Below are 16,784 nucleotides of genomic sequence, written 5' to 3' on the forward strand. Positions count from 1 at the left end.
GAAGGTACTGTGTAAAATTGGCATGTAGCTAATAATTGTAATTGTGTTGTATTTTGTAAAAATACACCCGATAAATACACTCAGATTGCCTGACTCACCGGTCGAGCGAAACAGGCTTCTAATAACACACCGATGCTCATATAATGATTATTTGCACAGGAGCAGCTGGATAATCCGTTTCATTATCACTTTTTGCGGTGACATTTCTGTTTACTCCTGTGTGAGGAAGTGCAAATACAGAGAGTATTTTCTTGAAGGCACAAACAAGAAAATGACATCAAACTAAATAATGTTGAAACTTTGTGTGGAGTCTTGGAGTGGAAGAATGGGATAAAGGAAAGACTGTGCGTTGATCATTTTATTTTATTTTTAAACACAGGTTTGTACAGGATGAAGAAACAATAAAAGTGTCATTTCCATCAAGGGCCACAAGTAATACGTTCGAAAACGACCCATCGATACAGTAGACCTCACTTGGATAGAAAATAGAAAAGCGTAATAAGTAGAACATATCTCCCATGGGTTTTCAGTTTTGCTAGAAGAACTGAGAGGATTGGGATTCTATGTCTCACGTGCATCAGAGGAATGGGACAGAACGTGTTATACAAATACAGATACATTAAATACCAAGAACCAAAGACCAAAAAGATCTTGACTGAGGTGAAATAAACATACAAAAAACTCAAATATATATCAATGTACTTGTACTGTGGTACCCTGATGAGTAACTTTGAATTGACAGAGCAGTTCCACATTACATCCTGCTTCCCATGTCACATTATATGCTGTGCAGTCTGGACAAAAGTATTCAGACACCTGACTTTTCCAGCCATAGGATGTCTTTGGATCTGCTAGCATGACATTTTTTCCCTTCACATCCACTAAAAAACTCAAATCTGATTCCATCATGACAAAACCCCTGTGCACAAAGCCAGATATATTATGATATGCTTTACAGGACGTGCTCTAGAGCTCTGACTTCCACCCTATTGAACAGGAAGAATGTGAACGCCGACTACAAAAATCTCCACAAAATCTGATGGAACATCTTCCCAGAAAAGTGGAGGTTGTTATAATAGGAAATGGAGACTAAATGTGGAACAGGATGTTCAAAATAGCACATACCACTCTTATGCTCAGGTGTCTACAAACTTGTATCCATATAGTATAAAGTGCGTATTAGGCAGTAACTGATATTATACTGATATTCTAAAAAAAATGTGGCCTGCATCCAGAAAGACTTCAGGAAAGCATAGCAGAATTAAAACGGTTTAGTCAGTGGGTGACAGTGGTGATGGTGGTGGTGGTAATGGTGGTGGTGATAGTGGTGGTGGTGATGGTGGTGGTGATAGTGGTGGTGATGATGGTGGTGGTGATAGTGGTGGTGATGGTGGTGATGGTGGTTGTGGTGGTGGTGGTGATGGTGGTGGTGGTGGTGATGGTGGTGGTGATAGTGGTGGTGATGATGGTGGTGGTGATAGTGGTGGTGATGGTGGTGATGGTGGTTGTGGTGGTAGTGGTGATGGTGGTGATGGTGGTGGTGGTGGTGATGGTGGTGGTGATGATGATGGTGGTGGTGGTGGTGGTGGTGATGGTGGTGGTGGTGATGGTGGTGGTGGTGGTGGTGTTGGTGACGGTGGTGGTGTAGGTGGTGGTGGTGGTGGTGGTGTTGGTGGTGTTGGTGGTGGGATATCTATTATTCCAAACCTAGTTTACATGAATTTGTCATGAAGGTAAAGCAGCAACTGCTAACTAAAAAAAAAAAACTACTTCTATAAAAATGTCAAGGTAATAATGTAAGGAAATATTGAAACATAAAACAGGTGCTTCCGGGTAAAAAAAAACAAACAATCAGATACATGAATAAAGCGATATTAAACAGGTCGTATACAGTGCACTACCGAATGTTTAATGAAACAGACTATACAAATGTAGCTTATTGCTCGCTGCCATGTTAAATGTGTTTCCCTTTTCCCTCATAAATCAGGCACTATGAAAACAAACACACCAGTAAACATGAAATATTGTTCATCATTGCAAACAGATGGTTTAGTTTTGTGGGCAGGATAAATAATTAACCGTGCTGGTATCTAATCACAAGCTAAGTGAATTATAATTTGTACTATAATTGACAAATAAAGGTAGTGCAATTGGTAGCATCGCCTTCACACAGCATGATGAGCCCTGCCTTCATCCAGAGCTTTGGGTTTTTTATGTAAGTCCCCCCCAGTGTTCGTACGAATCATGTAACGGAAGAACAATTACACAGGAACAAGTTGAGTACATCTGGTGAATAAGAAAAAGGTGTGATCTCTGTGGTCATGGTGATAGGTTGAATGGAGAGACTATATTGTCTTTGGAGGCACAAGCAGTACTTGGGTACGAGGAGACCAAAACCTGCTCCAGCATGACAATAAACCTGTGTCCAAACCCAGCTCCATTAAGATATGCTCCACAAGGGTTGGAGTGGAAGATCTCCTGCTCTAGAGCTCTGAACTCAACCCTATTGAACAGGATGAATGTGAGCACTGATGAACCCCAGGGTTCCTCATCGACATCAGTACCTGACCTTACTAACACCCTCATGAATCAATCTAGTGGAACATCTGCCCAGAAGAGTGTCGCTCATCAACAGTAAATGCTAACAAAATGTGGAACAGGGTGTTCAAAAAACACATCGAATGCTCAGGTTTCTAGAAACTTCTGTCCATATAGTCTGCTGCATTTCAATGGAGGGTACTGACTAATATTATAAAATGAAGAAAAACATTTATTCTCAATGTCACAAATAAATCATTCATAGGTTCAAAGGTGAGCAGATGACACATAGGATTGTCCTTCATTTCTTTGAGATATTTTCTCTCCATTTGATACGAATTCAGCTTTTCTACATGCCACAAAGGATTCCAAGCACCTACAGTTATAACGTTTACAGGACACAATACAAAGAACATATGATAAATATTAATTATACAGAGGGCATCTGTACTCTTGTTAAATAGAGTATAGTGGAGAGAGCAAAAAAAAGACAGAATGATAACAAAAGTAGGAAATTGATACAAAGGAGTGTCCCTGTAGATAAGGACATAAGATCTTGGTCCCAGAGGAAGAAATGGAGCCCTTGCAGCAATTGAAGACTCTTATATTTGAGTGTAAAGGCGTCAACTAGTTGAACAATGTGTCCTGTTATAACACTAACACCATGAAATCATAAAACCCCAGAAATTCAGTTGATTTAATATGCAGCATCATTTAAAGAGACGTTAATATACAAAAAAAAAAAGGTCCTTACAGATTTCTCTCCGTCTAGTATGTGGAACGTCTTCACTGCACCAATCCCAATGCAAAACGTTCATTTTCACCGCAGAATCGTTCCCTTGCCAAGAATGAAGAGAAAAAATATCCCTCACTGATGCATGACTGGGAAACCATTATGAGTTCTTTACGAGTTCTTCAGCCAAGATGTTGGTCTGTTCCATTATTGCAAAATCTCGAGAAGTAGCTATCATGTCTACCACCCAAAACTATTAGACAAATGTCTGACAAATGACACTGGAAGAAGAAGATGAAGAAAGGGAGGTGGGTTTATCCACAATCTTAACAAGCAGTCATGTCATGGCCTGGTCACAGCACACCATATTCCTGCAGAGACTTAATGAGCACTGTGTCTTTCACATCGTTGAACACCATGCGGATGTTGTTGGTGTCCGTGGCACAGGTGAAGTGCGGGTAAATGGTCTTGTTTTCCTTCTTCATAGGGGTCTGCGCCTGCTGCTTGTACATCTCACGGATGAACTCCTTGGCTGCATCTGCGTCCCGTTTCTTACCTGTAAGTGGAGTTTAGTGAAACAGGGTCAAAGCCAACAACAAATCCGGTAGGAGGTGCGTTAATGGAAATGTGAAAGCTTTACACTGGATTAATAGATTGAATGCAGGGAATATGTGGGATTTTAAGAAATATAAGCATCATAATAATAATAGCATTTCAAAAACACACTGGAATAATTCTGATAATTTTTTGCATAAAAAAGGTCAACAGAGGCAGTAAGGTCGTAATGTGTATTTGTTCTATGCCCATGTTTACAGGTTAGGACACAGGGCCCAACACTATGGCCCCACATTTGGAACGGCCACCTGAACAATGCCAGTTAAATTAAATGAAATATATCAGTGTTTGATAATAAAGGTCAGCTTTCAAAATAAAATGCCCCTTAGTTATTAATAGATGTCGAGGCACCGATTGCAAAAATCCACACTGATAGTTTTTCAGGTTGCGGATCTCCTCTAAAGTGGAGTCAAGTCAAGTCAAGTCAAGTCAAGTGGCTCTAAAGGCGAACCACTGACGCCCACGTGCATTTTGCGTGCTGCACTGAGAGCGCTATGTTTAATTGAATATTTATTAATTATATAATTATATTTATGAATATATTTATATGTATTTCCTAAAATGTAGCACTTTTTCATAATTCAGTGTTTGTTTTTATCCAGTATCCATTTGTTTGATTAATCGGTTATCGGCACGTACATTCCAACCTCGCTATCAGATCCACTATCGCTCGACTTCTAGCTATTCAAATAGCCTAATTATTTGTTAGATTCACCCACCAACCATGTGCATGGGTAAGTAAATGTTTTGCTTTTGATAGCAATGAATATGAAAAAAACGCACATGTTGCACATGCTGAAGTTGCATTGCATGGTTCATGGTGAAAATGAACACATTGACATGAATATTTTATTGTTTGCGCATAAAAGCATATAATTATAGTATACTACTATTTTTGTGCATTCATCGTATTAATTTAAGCCCGGCGGGGACAAAGAAATGCGAAATATTTAACAGGAGTTGCAAAAAGAACTAAAATTATAGTCTAAAAAAGTATTTTTTATTGTGAAATACGTTAGAAATTTGTTACATTATGCATGTGGGGGGGCTTGTATTTAAGCAGAAGTGATCACATGAAGGCTATACACTGGATGACACTTGAAAAAATGTTAAAGTGGAGAAATATAAGATCCAATATGTCCTTTTCCTATTTCAACAGCTGTTGGTGTGGAAGTGATGGTAACATTTCACGTCAGATAATAATGTCTGTCTTGTCTGTGAATCTTATTATGTAAATCTATCTAGAAATAATCGCTTGAATATTGCGGCTCTCTTATGGATGTCTTATATGAAAACGTAATACACAATCCTTTCACACAAAGTACGTGTGAACTTGGCGTTATGACGAGAACGGAAAAGCTCGCCAATGTATTTCCTGAAGTTGTAATTCACATCACAGGCAGCAGAGGGCTCAAAAAATGACACGCGGCACATTTAATGAAGGCTCTTCATGTCATGGCTTTTTCTCTCTGAATATAAAACACACCCCACAAATCCCATCATGTGAACAGCTGTCATGGGTGAGAGCTGGAAAAATTCTACCATCATAACAACAGGCTGTCAGTCTTCCTGCCTGATTGCTGATGCAAAACACTGGGCATTTCATGGTTGCCATGAGTAACAGACAGAAATGGGAAGGTGAGGGTTTGGAGATACGGTGATATGAGGTGACTCACAGCACTTTCACACTACACAAGTGAACACAATCTTTTGCCATGGCATTCCTTATCAGCCTAAAATAGTATGAACTGGAGGTGTGTGTCGTTTTAGCTGGTTGTACCTTGGAACCTCGGGAAGTAGTTCTGCAGATCGGAAATTTTGATCTTCTCAGCCAGGATGTCCATTTTATTGAGAAAGAGGATAATGGAGGCATTAGAGAACCAGGGTGAGTGGATGGTCGTGTAGAAGAGCGTCAGACTCTCCTCCATACGGTTCTGCAAAGCAGAATAAATTGGAAAGAAATTGGGATAAAAAAATGTATCAGGCAGAAATATACACAATGATCACTTCATTAACTGATAAAAATAACTTCAGAGATTCAATTCTCACTGGAACCCTATGGGAAATGTGGCACAACACTGCATCCTACAAATGAAAAAAATCCTGAAAATACTTAATGTTCACTAAATTGACACATTTTTTGGACACCTGAGCACGAGACTGATGATTTTTTAACATTCCATTCCACATTACAATACCCTCAATTCCTCTGGGAAGATGTTCCATTAGATTTTGGAATGTGCTTGTGGAGATTTATTCAACACAAGAAAGCGTCGAAATATTTTTTTGGTCTCTAACAGAAAAACCTGTGTAAAATGTAGAACAGGAGAAAACATCTGCCTCACCCCCACACATGGATCCTGAATCAACATGGCAACCATTTCATACATGCAGTTCCTTCTGGACTGCGGTATTGAAAGCGACTTCACCAAACAACAAAAGGATGAGCGTAAACATACGTCTGAGTTCTGTAAGCGCTATTTAGAAAGAAAGAAAGAAAGAAAGAAAGAAAGAAAGAAAGAAAGAAAGAAAGAAAGAAAGAAAGATGAACTTCATCACAAGAAAGAAAGAAAGAAAGAAAGAAAGAAAGAAAGAAAAGAAAGAAAGAAAGATTAACTGCATCATAAGAAAGAAAGAAGAAAGAAAGAAAGAAAGAAAGAAAGAAAGAAAGAAAGAAATATGAACTGCATCACAAGAAAAAGAAAGAAAGAAAGAAAGAAAGATTAACTGCATCACAAGAAAAAGAAAGAAAGAAAGAAAGAAAGAAAGAAAGAAAGAAAGAAAGAAAGAAAGAAAGAAAGAAATCTGCAACTAGTGAAGAACAACTTTGGCGAGTTTTAGACGAAGCACTGCAAAGTATTTCAGGTAAATATTTGGAGAAAGGAAGTGTTGGGATGCTGAGAGTGTGTAAAGCTGTTCTTTATTTCTATGAGAATAAAGTGGAATATCTGGACATTTATAGATTTGTTTGCTCAAAGGAAATCTTCATCTTCTTACTGTCATTTTCCTTAAAATAAGGAACTGAATAAGACTAAAAATAGTCTTTTTTTTTCAACAGAAAACAGAGGAAAAAAAAGAAAAATCTGCTTTACTGCAAAAACTCTTCCACTCACATCACTGTTGTTCTCCTCCAGGACCTGATCGTACTCGCTAAGCGAAGCCAAGAAGATGAGCGACGTCACGTTCTCGAAGCAGTGGATCCATTTCCTCCTCTCTGATTTTTGCCCTCCGACATCCACAATCCTGTATCAGAGTGTACAAGTGTGTTACGGATTGAAACGAGAGAAGCAGACAGAAGTAGAAGGATTTCCGCATATAGTTTGAACATTAGATCAGCATCAGGTTTCTACCTTCATCTGACTGATCCGAAAAGTTGTCCTAAAAATTATCATTTTCTCATGAAGTTTTCTGGTGGACAGTAAAAATGATTAAATCACAAATACACTATATGGACAAAAGTTTGTGGACACCTGACCATAAGATTTTTTTTTTTTTTTTACATTGTGTCCATTTGCTGTTACAACGACCTCCACTCTTCTGGGAAGGTGTTCCACTAGATTTTGTGGAGATTCATTCAGGATATGACAGCATAAGGATGTTTGAAAAGTCACGTGTTAGGGTTTAATAGGGTTGGAGCTCTATAGCACTAGAACTTCCACTCCAACCCATAAAAAGCAGATCTTCTTGGAGCTGGTTTTGTGCACAGGAGCATTGCCATGCTGAAACAAGTTGGGGTCTTCTAGTACGAGGGGAAAATTTCATGCTTCCGCATCCAAAGACATTGTTATAACAGTTTACAGAAGTAACAGTTTGGTGAAAAACTACATATGGCTGTAAAAGTCAGGTGTCCCAATACTTTTGGCCATACAATGTAGGTGGGTATCGAGCTAGTCTTTTTCATTGCTAGCCAACTTTTTTTTTACATTTTTTTATAAAACTCTGTATAATCAGCTGCAGAGGAACAGATATTACTACAGACTGATTCAAATTGTAAATGTAGCTAGCATGGCGCTAGTTAGTTGTAGTTTGTTTACTAAGCTAGTTAACAGCTGCCTTACTCATATACAAACAAGTAAGCAGGATGCTAGTAAAGTGTTTAGCTGACTAAACCCCTATCTAATCAAACCTATCTAGCAAAAAGTTCACATTGTGAATTTAGCGAATATGTTTCTAGTCAGAAAATGCTAATTTCACTGTTAGCTGGCTAACCTAGTGACCCTGAAAAAACTCTGTAATCAATTGCAGCTAAACAGATATTATCTGTTACTGAGAAATGACTTCTGAGACTTCTGTACAATGTCGTGAGTATATTCCTACCCTGCTAATGGCTTTTTATTAATGTTTTTGCTAAACTAGCAAACCCAAAACAGGTTACTTAGTCACCCCCTTTCTGCCACTCATTATGAGAAATAAATACAGCACGAATAAGTAATATGAGCATCTCATTAGGCATCGAATAATAACGATTAAATGGTTGATGTACATCAGCCATGACAGCTTTTTCGGTTATTTATTTATTTTTCTCCACAGGTTTTTGGAATTGATTTGCAAAGTAATGGCTCTGTCTGATCATGTCATCCATTTAACCGGAGGAAATGGGGTAGACAGAGAACATTAATGTCCTTGGACACAATGGCGTGTCCGAGAAATTCTAATGCTGTCGCAAATAATTAAAATAAATCAAGCATGACAGGTAAACAGGCAGCGGAGCAGACACTGCGATTTCACTGAACATCATTAGCAGCCGCGGTACTGCAGGTCACACACTGGCTGGATCTTCCATAATATTATAAATGTCAGGGATTTGCTTTTTAATGGTTCTACAAAGAACTGTACTGGACAAGCTTCTCTATGAAAGGGTTTAACAAGGAAACTGAAAAGATTCTTTGAGGAACCAAGCATGGTTCTTCTATGGCACTGCTGCAAAAAGCCCTATTCGGTTCCTTCTGGCACCTCTGATTTAAAAGTGTGTATTGAAAGTGGTGTGCTGTTACCTGAGTGTGATCTTTTCCACTACGAATGAGTAGTCGTTGATCCCAGTAGTTGGAAAACGAACCCGAAGTACGTCCTGAGCAGTGGGGATGTAGTCACGGTCTGCGATGCGCTCTAGACTGGACATGAAGCTGCAGATGGATGGTTATTAGAATGCATGAGTGATTCTCAGTCCTCATCCTGAACTACTCCTATCATAAATATTTGCATTTCATCAACTGGAGTGAAGCTCCAATAGCTCTGCTATGAAACTATACGGGTTTCCTTAAAACATCAGACATGGTGTACAGAAACGCAGTGACTCTTATGTCACAGTAACAGTTCACGTCAACTCCCTAATGAATAAATATTATGATAATCCCAGAAAGTGACAGGTCTCACTTTACCTGTGAAACCATGACCATGCCTTCTTAGAGATAAATCATAGCAACAGCACAAAATACATTTATTCTGATCAAGATTGGTTGTATTGCAGCTGCTGGGATGATCTCATGCAACTGGAAAGAAAGGTGCTTTATAGGTACTTAACAGCACAGTGAAATACTTTCTTAGAGCCTTGATAAAGGGCCCAAATGTGGCAGCTGTGGTGATACCAGAACCTAAACCCCTGACCTTCCAATCAGTAACCCAGAACCTTAACCCCCAGAGCTCCCACCTCCATCACAAATTCCCTCTGAAGTAAAAATTTGTATTGATGAGATGATTAAAATCACTTCATATGAATGTATAATGAGGAGACTGAATAGCCAGAGAGAAATAAAATAAATGTTGGATAATTTTTGGCTGCATATCATTTAAAAAATAATATAAAAATAGGATAAATAAGCCGGAATTCTTGGCAGCTGTTTGATTTCTGTGTTGATTGTATCTAATTGATGATTACAAGTGGTTGAATATGTAAATGAAACAAGCGATTAATAAACACTTTGATGAGGTACAATAACAAAAAGATTATTTATCACGTGTATAAAAAAACGATCAGATGGTTTATGTGAAAACAGATGGACACACGGAAGCTGAAAGGTGAATTGGGTTGTAATGGCATTGCCAGCTTTAATTAAATGTTACCCAAGATTTGTTTGTGTTTCTTATCACGAAAGAGTTCTGAGAACTGGATGATGAAAGATGAGAGACAGAGAGAGAGAGAGAGAGAGAATGAGAAAAGAGAGAAATCCAGGAAGCAAGTCGGTGATGGGGAAAGACCTAGCACTAACGTCGAACAGGGAAATGCCTCGCTCTGTCCATTACAGGAAATTAGATGATAATCAGTAATGTAGCATTTAATTATCTGATAAACAATTCCATTTGCAAGCTTGTGTATTGGTTTAATCACAACTTATGTAATTGTGCATGAGGGTTTGTTAAAAAGAAAGAAAAAAAAACATGTACATGAAAAGGCATTTATGTAATTATGTGGAAATCCAAAAATAAAATCCATGAGGAACTGTTTCTCTACATTTATTTAAATGTGCTGGCTGTTTGTACTTTTTACTAGAATCCTTAGAGCTCTAATAATCCTTTAGTTCACTGCATACCTCATTTTAATAAACCAAAACGCATTTAACTACAGGTGTGAGGAATGTAGAGAACCCAGAACCCAACCTCATGCAGGTCCTGTCTGTATTGTTCTCCTTATTTTAGGATTGCTCAATTGGGATGTGCTTTTTTGAACATACCATTCCATATCTGGTCCATTATTTGCCGTTATAATGACCTTCACTCTCCTATGATGTTCTACTAGATTGTCTGGAGATTTGTGGAGACTCATACAGCCACAAGGGTGTTCTGTGAGGTCCCAGAGGTGTTAAATAAGGTTGAGATCAGAGCTCTATTGCAGAAGATCTTCCACTCCAAACCATGTCAATTCTATCTTCATGGAGATGGCTTTGTAAACAGGGCCATTGTCATGCTGGAACAAGTGAATGGAAAGCTTACTACTTCGCTACTGCATCCAAAGTCAACCTGTACAAGTGTGTGCCTCGAACTTTGTGGAAACAGTTTGGCAAGACCACATAAGGCTGGAAAATGGTGCCCACATACTTTTGTTTATATGGTGTATATTGCAAATATGCAAAAATGTGTTATTCCTAAGGACCATTATGGAGCTTTTCTATGGAGCAGGTTCTTGTTGTACTGCACCCTACCAAACTAACAGATCCATATGCACTGATTGAAATATGATGAAAACCTGCAGTGGCATAAAATGTGACAAAAATAACTACAATCAAATCCCTCGTTACTCTGATTGCACACAAATCTGATTGCACACAAATCTGATTGCACCTATAAAAAGACCTGAATTAGAATTTCCACGCTTAAGGGTGTACATTTAAAGTTGAACTTCAATAGAAAGTGCACATATGAACTCCTCCAATGCTTCCGAAATGCATGGTAATTCCAAAAATTTCTAAAATCTTCATTGTGCACTGAAGATGATAAGCTGCTCCTGTGGAGTGATCTTGGGTTTCATGAGCAGCTATGTGGCGCCATCTGGTGGTAATATCTGCTTCTGTGTATATATATATATATATATATATATATATATATATATATATATATATATATATATATATATATATATACACAAAACTTTGTGAAAATGACAATTTAATGCTTCTGGTGCTTCCAAATGAAACTGTCTGAGATCACTGAGACCAACAGTGATCATCATCAGTACTTTCCTCGATTTAAATAACGATCCTCAATCAAGTGCGTGGACAAAAAATTGTGTTACCCAATTTATCTGCAGCTCTAGTGCTTCTCTACAAGAATGACTGTGATCAGTTTTCCTGCAATGAATTAAACAGAACTTACTATTCAGTAGAGTCCAGGAGTTGGTACTCTCGCCGGCGACTGTAGCAGATTTTAACTCCGGTGTCGGTCCACAGAGACTGAATAGCATCCACGTAACCTCGATCCAGGTGGGCTACATGATGGACATCTACAGCTTGAACCTTCTGAGCATGTGCCTACAGATATTGAGACAGGAGCATTCAAAAATAAATAAGGTGCACAATCAGTGTATATAGGCATTCGTTGTTCATCTTCAGTCGGTGCTTTATCTAGGTCAGGCTTTCTGTGGGTCTCTGGAGTCTATCACTAGGTGTGAAGTTGCAGATACACAGGTCTGCTGTACACTGTATGGACAAGTATTGGAACACCTGACTTTCCCAGCCATATGAGGTTCTTCCTCAAACTGTTACCACAAACTCAGAGGAACACGATTGTATTGTATGTCTTTGGATGTGCTTCACTTGGACGAGGAGACCCAAACCTGTTCCAGCATGACAATATGCCTGTGCACAAAGCCAGCTCCATGAAGATATGGGTTGGAGTGGAAGATCTTGAGCGGCATGCTGACCTCGACCCGATTAAATGAGATGAAATGGTAGGAATGTTCAAAATGCACATATGTTCAGGTGTCCTCAAACCTATGTACATATATAATATTTATTTATTTGTTTATTTAAAAATGAATCTGTGTGAACAGACTATCACTTCATTCCAGGAATGGACCATGGACACTGGATGGAATGGGATGGGATGAGATAATCTCTCAATCTCTTTCTCCTGTCATTCACAGAGAAGCTAATTGTGAGTGTCTGTAGGTTCATGTATGTGGAAGAGGGCAGATAGCTTTTCTCAGAGTGAGTTATGCTGCCCTGGAACACAATGGGAGCATGAGCAACAGTTAGAACAAATGTAACTGGTGGGTTTAAGTGTCTCAGAGGAAGAAAGTGCTCGCCTTCACTCACCCTGTTTGCTTGGTAACCGCAGTATGATGATGAAAGCTGAGTTATTTATCTGCAGGCCATGCAGATTTCGCTTACAGGAGATGGGGTGGTTGAATGTGTTTCGATATTCTATATAAATTTTCTACAGCATAGTTCTCTGGGGATCTTTAAATGTACATTTACAGCATTTGTGTGCATTTATTCAGACATTGGTAGCCCAGTGGACAGAGGACCTCTGAACAGAAGGTTGTGAGTTTAAGTGCCACTGCTGGGCCCCTGAGCCAGGTTCATGTTAAGTTGCTCTGGGTAAGGGCATCTGCCAAATCCTGTTAATATAAATATACTAACCTGTACTCCATGCTTCATTATTGTGTCATAAAGCTTCAACAACTTTCATCAGTACTTTCATGTCAGACAAATCAGACTAAACCGATCGCTCAATCTCATTCAAAATATTCAGATCTAAAATACAGTCACAGGATCTTCAGACCTCGTTCTGCTGGTTGGCGTAGGGAATCCTGAGGGTTGACATGGCAGCTGTCATGGCCTTGATTGCTGTAAAGATGTTCTGATAAACCAGTTTGGTGAAGGTGCGTCTGTCTACTTCGGAGAATCCCTTGCCGTGGATGATCCTCATCTGCTTGATAAAGGTAGTTTTCCCACTCTCTCCCGTGCCTAGCGACGAGCAACAGGAAAATCAGAAAGACAAAATGTAGATACAGAGAAGCCGAATTCAACTTAAATACCGAAATTAAATTCGATGAAAATTATAATAAGATAAAATACAGAATAAAGAAAAACAGGGGTCAGGTATAAAAGTAGCCCAAATCATAAATAAATAAGTAAATAAGTAAATAACTAAAGAAAGAAAGAAAGAAAGAAAGTGCTGAGTATTTGCATCAGCTGAATGCAGACCCACATCATGCACACATTGGAATGTTAACTATCCTGTTGAGAATGAAGCAGCTGAACAGTGGAGGTGTTCAGGCGGACAAACTGAAAAAGCCTGTCGCAGGGCAGGGCGTGTTAAACGGGGCATTTTTACACCAGGAATTTGGGGTGTTGAGAAATCAACCTACTCCACCCAGTCCTTTTCCCTGTTTGATTAAGCACATGTTTATATTTCGCTCCAATTTATGTAGTTAATCTACCGCTTGTGTAATTACAGAGGAACACAGAACCGCACGACCGGGGTGTGTTTTTGAGGAATCACAGCTGCCTCGGCTGTCCACTGTTTTTTTTCTTAAACGAGCAAATATTTGCTTAATGACACGAGCAAGCAACTTCTATCATATCAAATAAGCCACAGCGTCATGGCATCATGACAGCACCGTCAGACTACTTAGAAAAACACACGATCGGCTCCTCTTTTTTTTCTCGTCTACCTGTTCATGCTATGCACTCGTCTTATCGGCTTTATGAGAACTGGATGTTTATCATGTAAAGGACACCGTCTCTGTTGCCTAATAGTTACGATTCTTGTGATAACCACACTTCCGCTTCCTTGTGAAACTACACTTGTTTGAACTGTTACAATCTACTTATTACTAGTCTGCTAGCAACATGACAAATAATAATAATAATAGTAATAATAATAATAATAATAATAGTGGTGATGTCATTTCCCTTGTGAAGGTCACGGGGTGATGTTTCCATGAAGAAAACCCCCTATGAGATATTCTACTTCAGAAATGAATTCACAGCTCACAGTTTTACTCAACAGACTCAGACAGATTCCTCAGCTATCATCACGTGGCTACGTGTAAAATAATTTACTCTGGATTTCTCATTACCCAGTAGGAGCACTTTAATTTCTCTTCGCTCTTTTTTCTTCTGTTCAGCCAGAATCCTCTTGATTTCCTTGTCTATTGCGACTGATTTCCGTTGCTCCTCGTTCAGACAGCAGGTGCAGGTTTGGTAGCACCATCTCCAGCAGCCCTCCATCTTCCCTAAAACATAACAGGTCAGATGTCAAAAAATTCTCGTCATTGTTCAGTGCACGTCTCCCAGGCACCGAGCCAAGGGCTGAAAACCAGACTCCTATAACTCCCAATCCCTCACACTGGGAGTTACATTCCTTACACCCATAATTATATACCTGTCCTAAATCTTTCGCTGTATTCGTTGGACAGTTCATACGAGCTCCTAAACTGCAAGATTGTTTTTTTGATGGATTAAAAAATTAAAATAACAGTTAAACAGTGTTCCTAATTTCAGAACAATATCGGGTCCAGATTCACTCTGTTTTTTTTTTTTTTTTTTTATCATAGGGAAAAATGATCCGATTTATTTAAAAATGCCTGTTCACACATGCTCGGCTCACCTACATTAAATTAAACTGGAATTAAAAAAATAAAAAAACACACACAATGATTTTCACTCTTCTCGTGATCATCTTCCAGGGCATGAGATTATAGTATCACATGCAGATGATCAACCCGGTGTTGTTCTCTATACCACTGGTTTGGATTGTTTCCTTTATTAGTAAACAAAGAGTTCCTGGAAATTCTCTGAAAAGCAGATCCACCTGATCAGGTCTACATGATTTCTGTAAGGTTCAGGAGGTGTAAAAGGGGGTGTCTGATGAACATCTTCAGTGTTGTAGTAAACTCTCATTTGTTTCCACTTGGGTTCATTTGAACACTTCAGGTGCTCACTGAACAGTAGAGCAGACGGAGGAGTTCTTTATGGAGAAACTGAGAGCGATTGTTTTGTTGTTGTTGTTTTCGTTTCATAATTCCTACGTGTTTCCATGCAATGTTTTTGGTTGCTGGTGAAGTTGATGGCGCTGGTTCTTCTGGGTGCCATTTTGGTGTGTGGAGGAGTAGCTTGTGAGACGGGGATCGATGGTAGATCTTCGCTCCAACACAAGGAAGAAAATAATCGACGATTTACATTGTAAATAATTGAGGTTGATGTGCTCTGATAAGTGTAGAAAACAGTCCCCTGAGATGGTCGGACAGACAAATGGAGCAAAAATCACTCACCTTCAGTCACACCTGTTCCGGGAGCTTAGGCGGTCTGGGAGTCTCGGTGGGAAACACGATCCATCTCGCGCTCAGGTGAACTGGAGTGTGGTCCGAAACGAACTTTTTTAGTCTTCATGGAAAAGACCGAAAGCGCTGATATTCACCGAGTTCGTACGCATTCTTGTCGGTCAGCAGACCAACATGACACGGAAGTGCAGCATTTGGTGAGGAATATGACAGGTATGCGCGCGCGGCTGCTCCCGATGCCTATCGCAGGAATGCGACTCGTGGGAGTGAAGCTGCTCTTCAGCGCTAAGCCTGTTAGACTTCACCCCATTCTCACTGAGAACAACGTGACTGTGCTCGGATACTCTCAGCTTTCTCCAGGCCACCGCCTTACTCAGATAAGGGAATGGAAGTTGGAGTATTGGCCAAAGGTTTCTCTCACCTGCAAAGCACAAAGTGATTAATCAATAACCAATAACCAATTAATCAGATATAGAGGTTCCTCAGCACTTTTTCACCCTGGTTGCTACTCCAACTCTTATTTTCATATTTGTGTTTTTTTAATATATTTGTTTGGAAGTTGGAGCTCAGTGGATGAGATGTTGGACTTCTGATCTGAAGGTCATTGGTTCAAATCACTGCACACCTCAACAATGATTTAACTGTTATAAATATACATTTGGTGTTGAGGAGGACACCCTTTCACACCTCGGTTTATATATATATATATTTGTGTGAAAGTCAGAGATCAGTGGATGAGATGTTGGACTTCTGATCTGAAGGTCATTGATTTGAATCACTGCACACCCCAACAATGATTTAACTGTCATTTGGTGTTGAGGAGGATAATGGGTTCTCTTGAGTTTGGTTCCTCTCAAGAGAGTTTTTTTTTCATGCAACTATCGCCACTGGCTCGCTCAATATGGATAAACTTTTATACCAATTATAACTAACAAACGTATAGGCACTAAACTTATACATTCTTTTAAACAACTTCATTCAATTCATTTTTATTTGTATTGCACTTTTAACAATGAACATTGTCTCAAAGCAGCTTTACACAGATAATGTGGTGATTAAAAGTTAAGATGTTCTTTATAAGTAAGTTTGTTCCTGATGAGCGAGCCGGTGGCGACTGTGGAAAGAAAAACTCCCCGAGACGGCATAACGGAGAAACCTTGAGAGGAACCATGACAT

The 16,784-nt window shown here is 39.3% G+C and overlaps 1 protein-coding gene across 1 annotated transcript; it reads right to left on the reverse strand.

Moving 5' to 3' along the window:
• Positions 1-1,584: 1,584 nt before the first annotated feature.
• On the reverse strand, positions 1,585-15,915 carry LOC124391331 (guanine nucleotide-binding protein subunit alpha-11-like). The gene is made up of 8 exons (XM_046857838.1): positions 15,600-15,915; positions 14,406-14,561; positions 13,103-13,287; positions 11,693-11,847; positions 8,881-9,009; positions 7,000-7,129; positions 5,667-5,820; positions 1,585-3,827 (listed from the first exon to the last, which is right to left on the reverse strand). Exons 2-8 carry the CDS (start codon positions 14,554-14,556, stop codon positions 3,625-3,627), a joined length of 1,107 nt encoding a protein of 368 aa, XP_046713794.1. The 5' UTR covers positions 14,557-14,561; positions 15,600-15,915; the 3' UTR covers positions 1,585-3,624.
• Between the last annotated feature and the right edge of the window lie 869 nt (positions 15,916-16,784).

Source organism: Silurus meridionalis, chromosome 9 (genome assembly GCF_014805685.1).
Source record: "Silurus meridionalis isolate SWU-2019-XX chromosome 9, ASM1480568v1, whole genome shotgun sequence".
NCBI classification, from domain to species: domain Eukaryota; kingdom Metazoa; phylum Chordata; class Actinopteri; order Siluriformes; family Siluridae; genus Silurus; species Silurus meridionalis.

What these genes read in the sequence shown, in the direction of transcription:
- LOC124391331 (XM_046857838.1), bottom strand. Translation starts at nt 14,556, where the DNA reads ATGGAGGGCTGCTGGAGATGGTGCTACCAAACCTGCACCTGCTGTCTG. An exon ending in AATTAAAGTGCTCCTACTGG is followed by an intron (nt 13,288 to 14,405) that starts GTAATGAGAAAT and finishes GCTCGTCGCTAG; the next exon opens with GCACGGGAGAGAGTGGGAAA. An exon ending in GTGGAAAAGATCACACTCAG is followed by an intron (nt 7,130 to 8,880) that starts GTAACAGCACAC and finishes ACTCTGATACAG; the next exon opens with GATTGTGGATGTCGGAGGGC.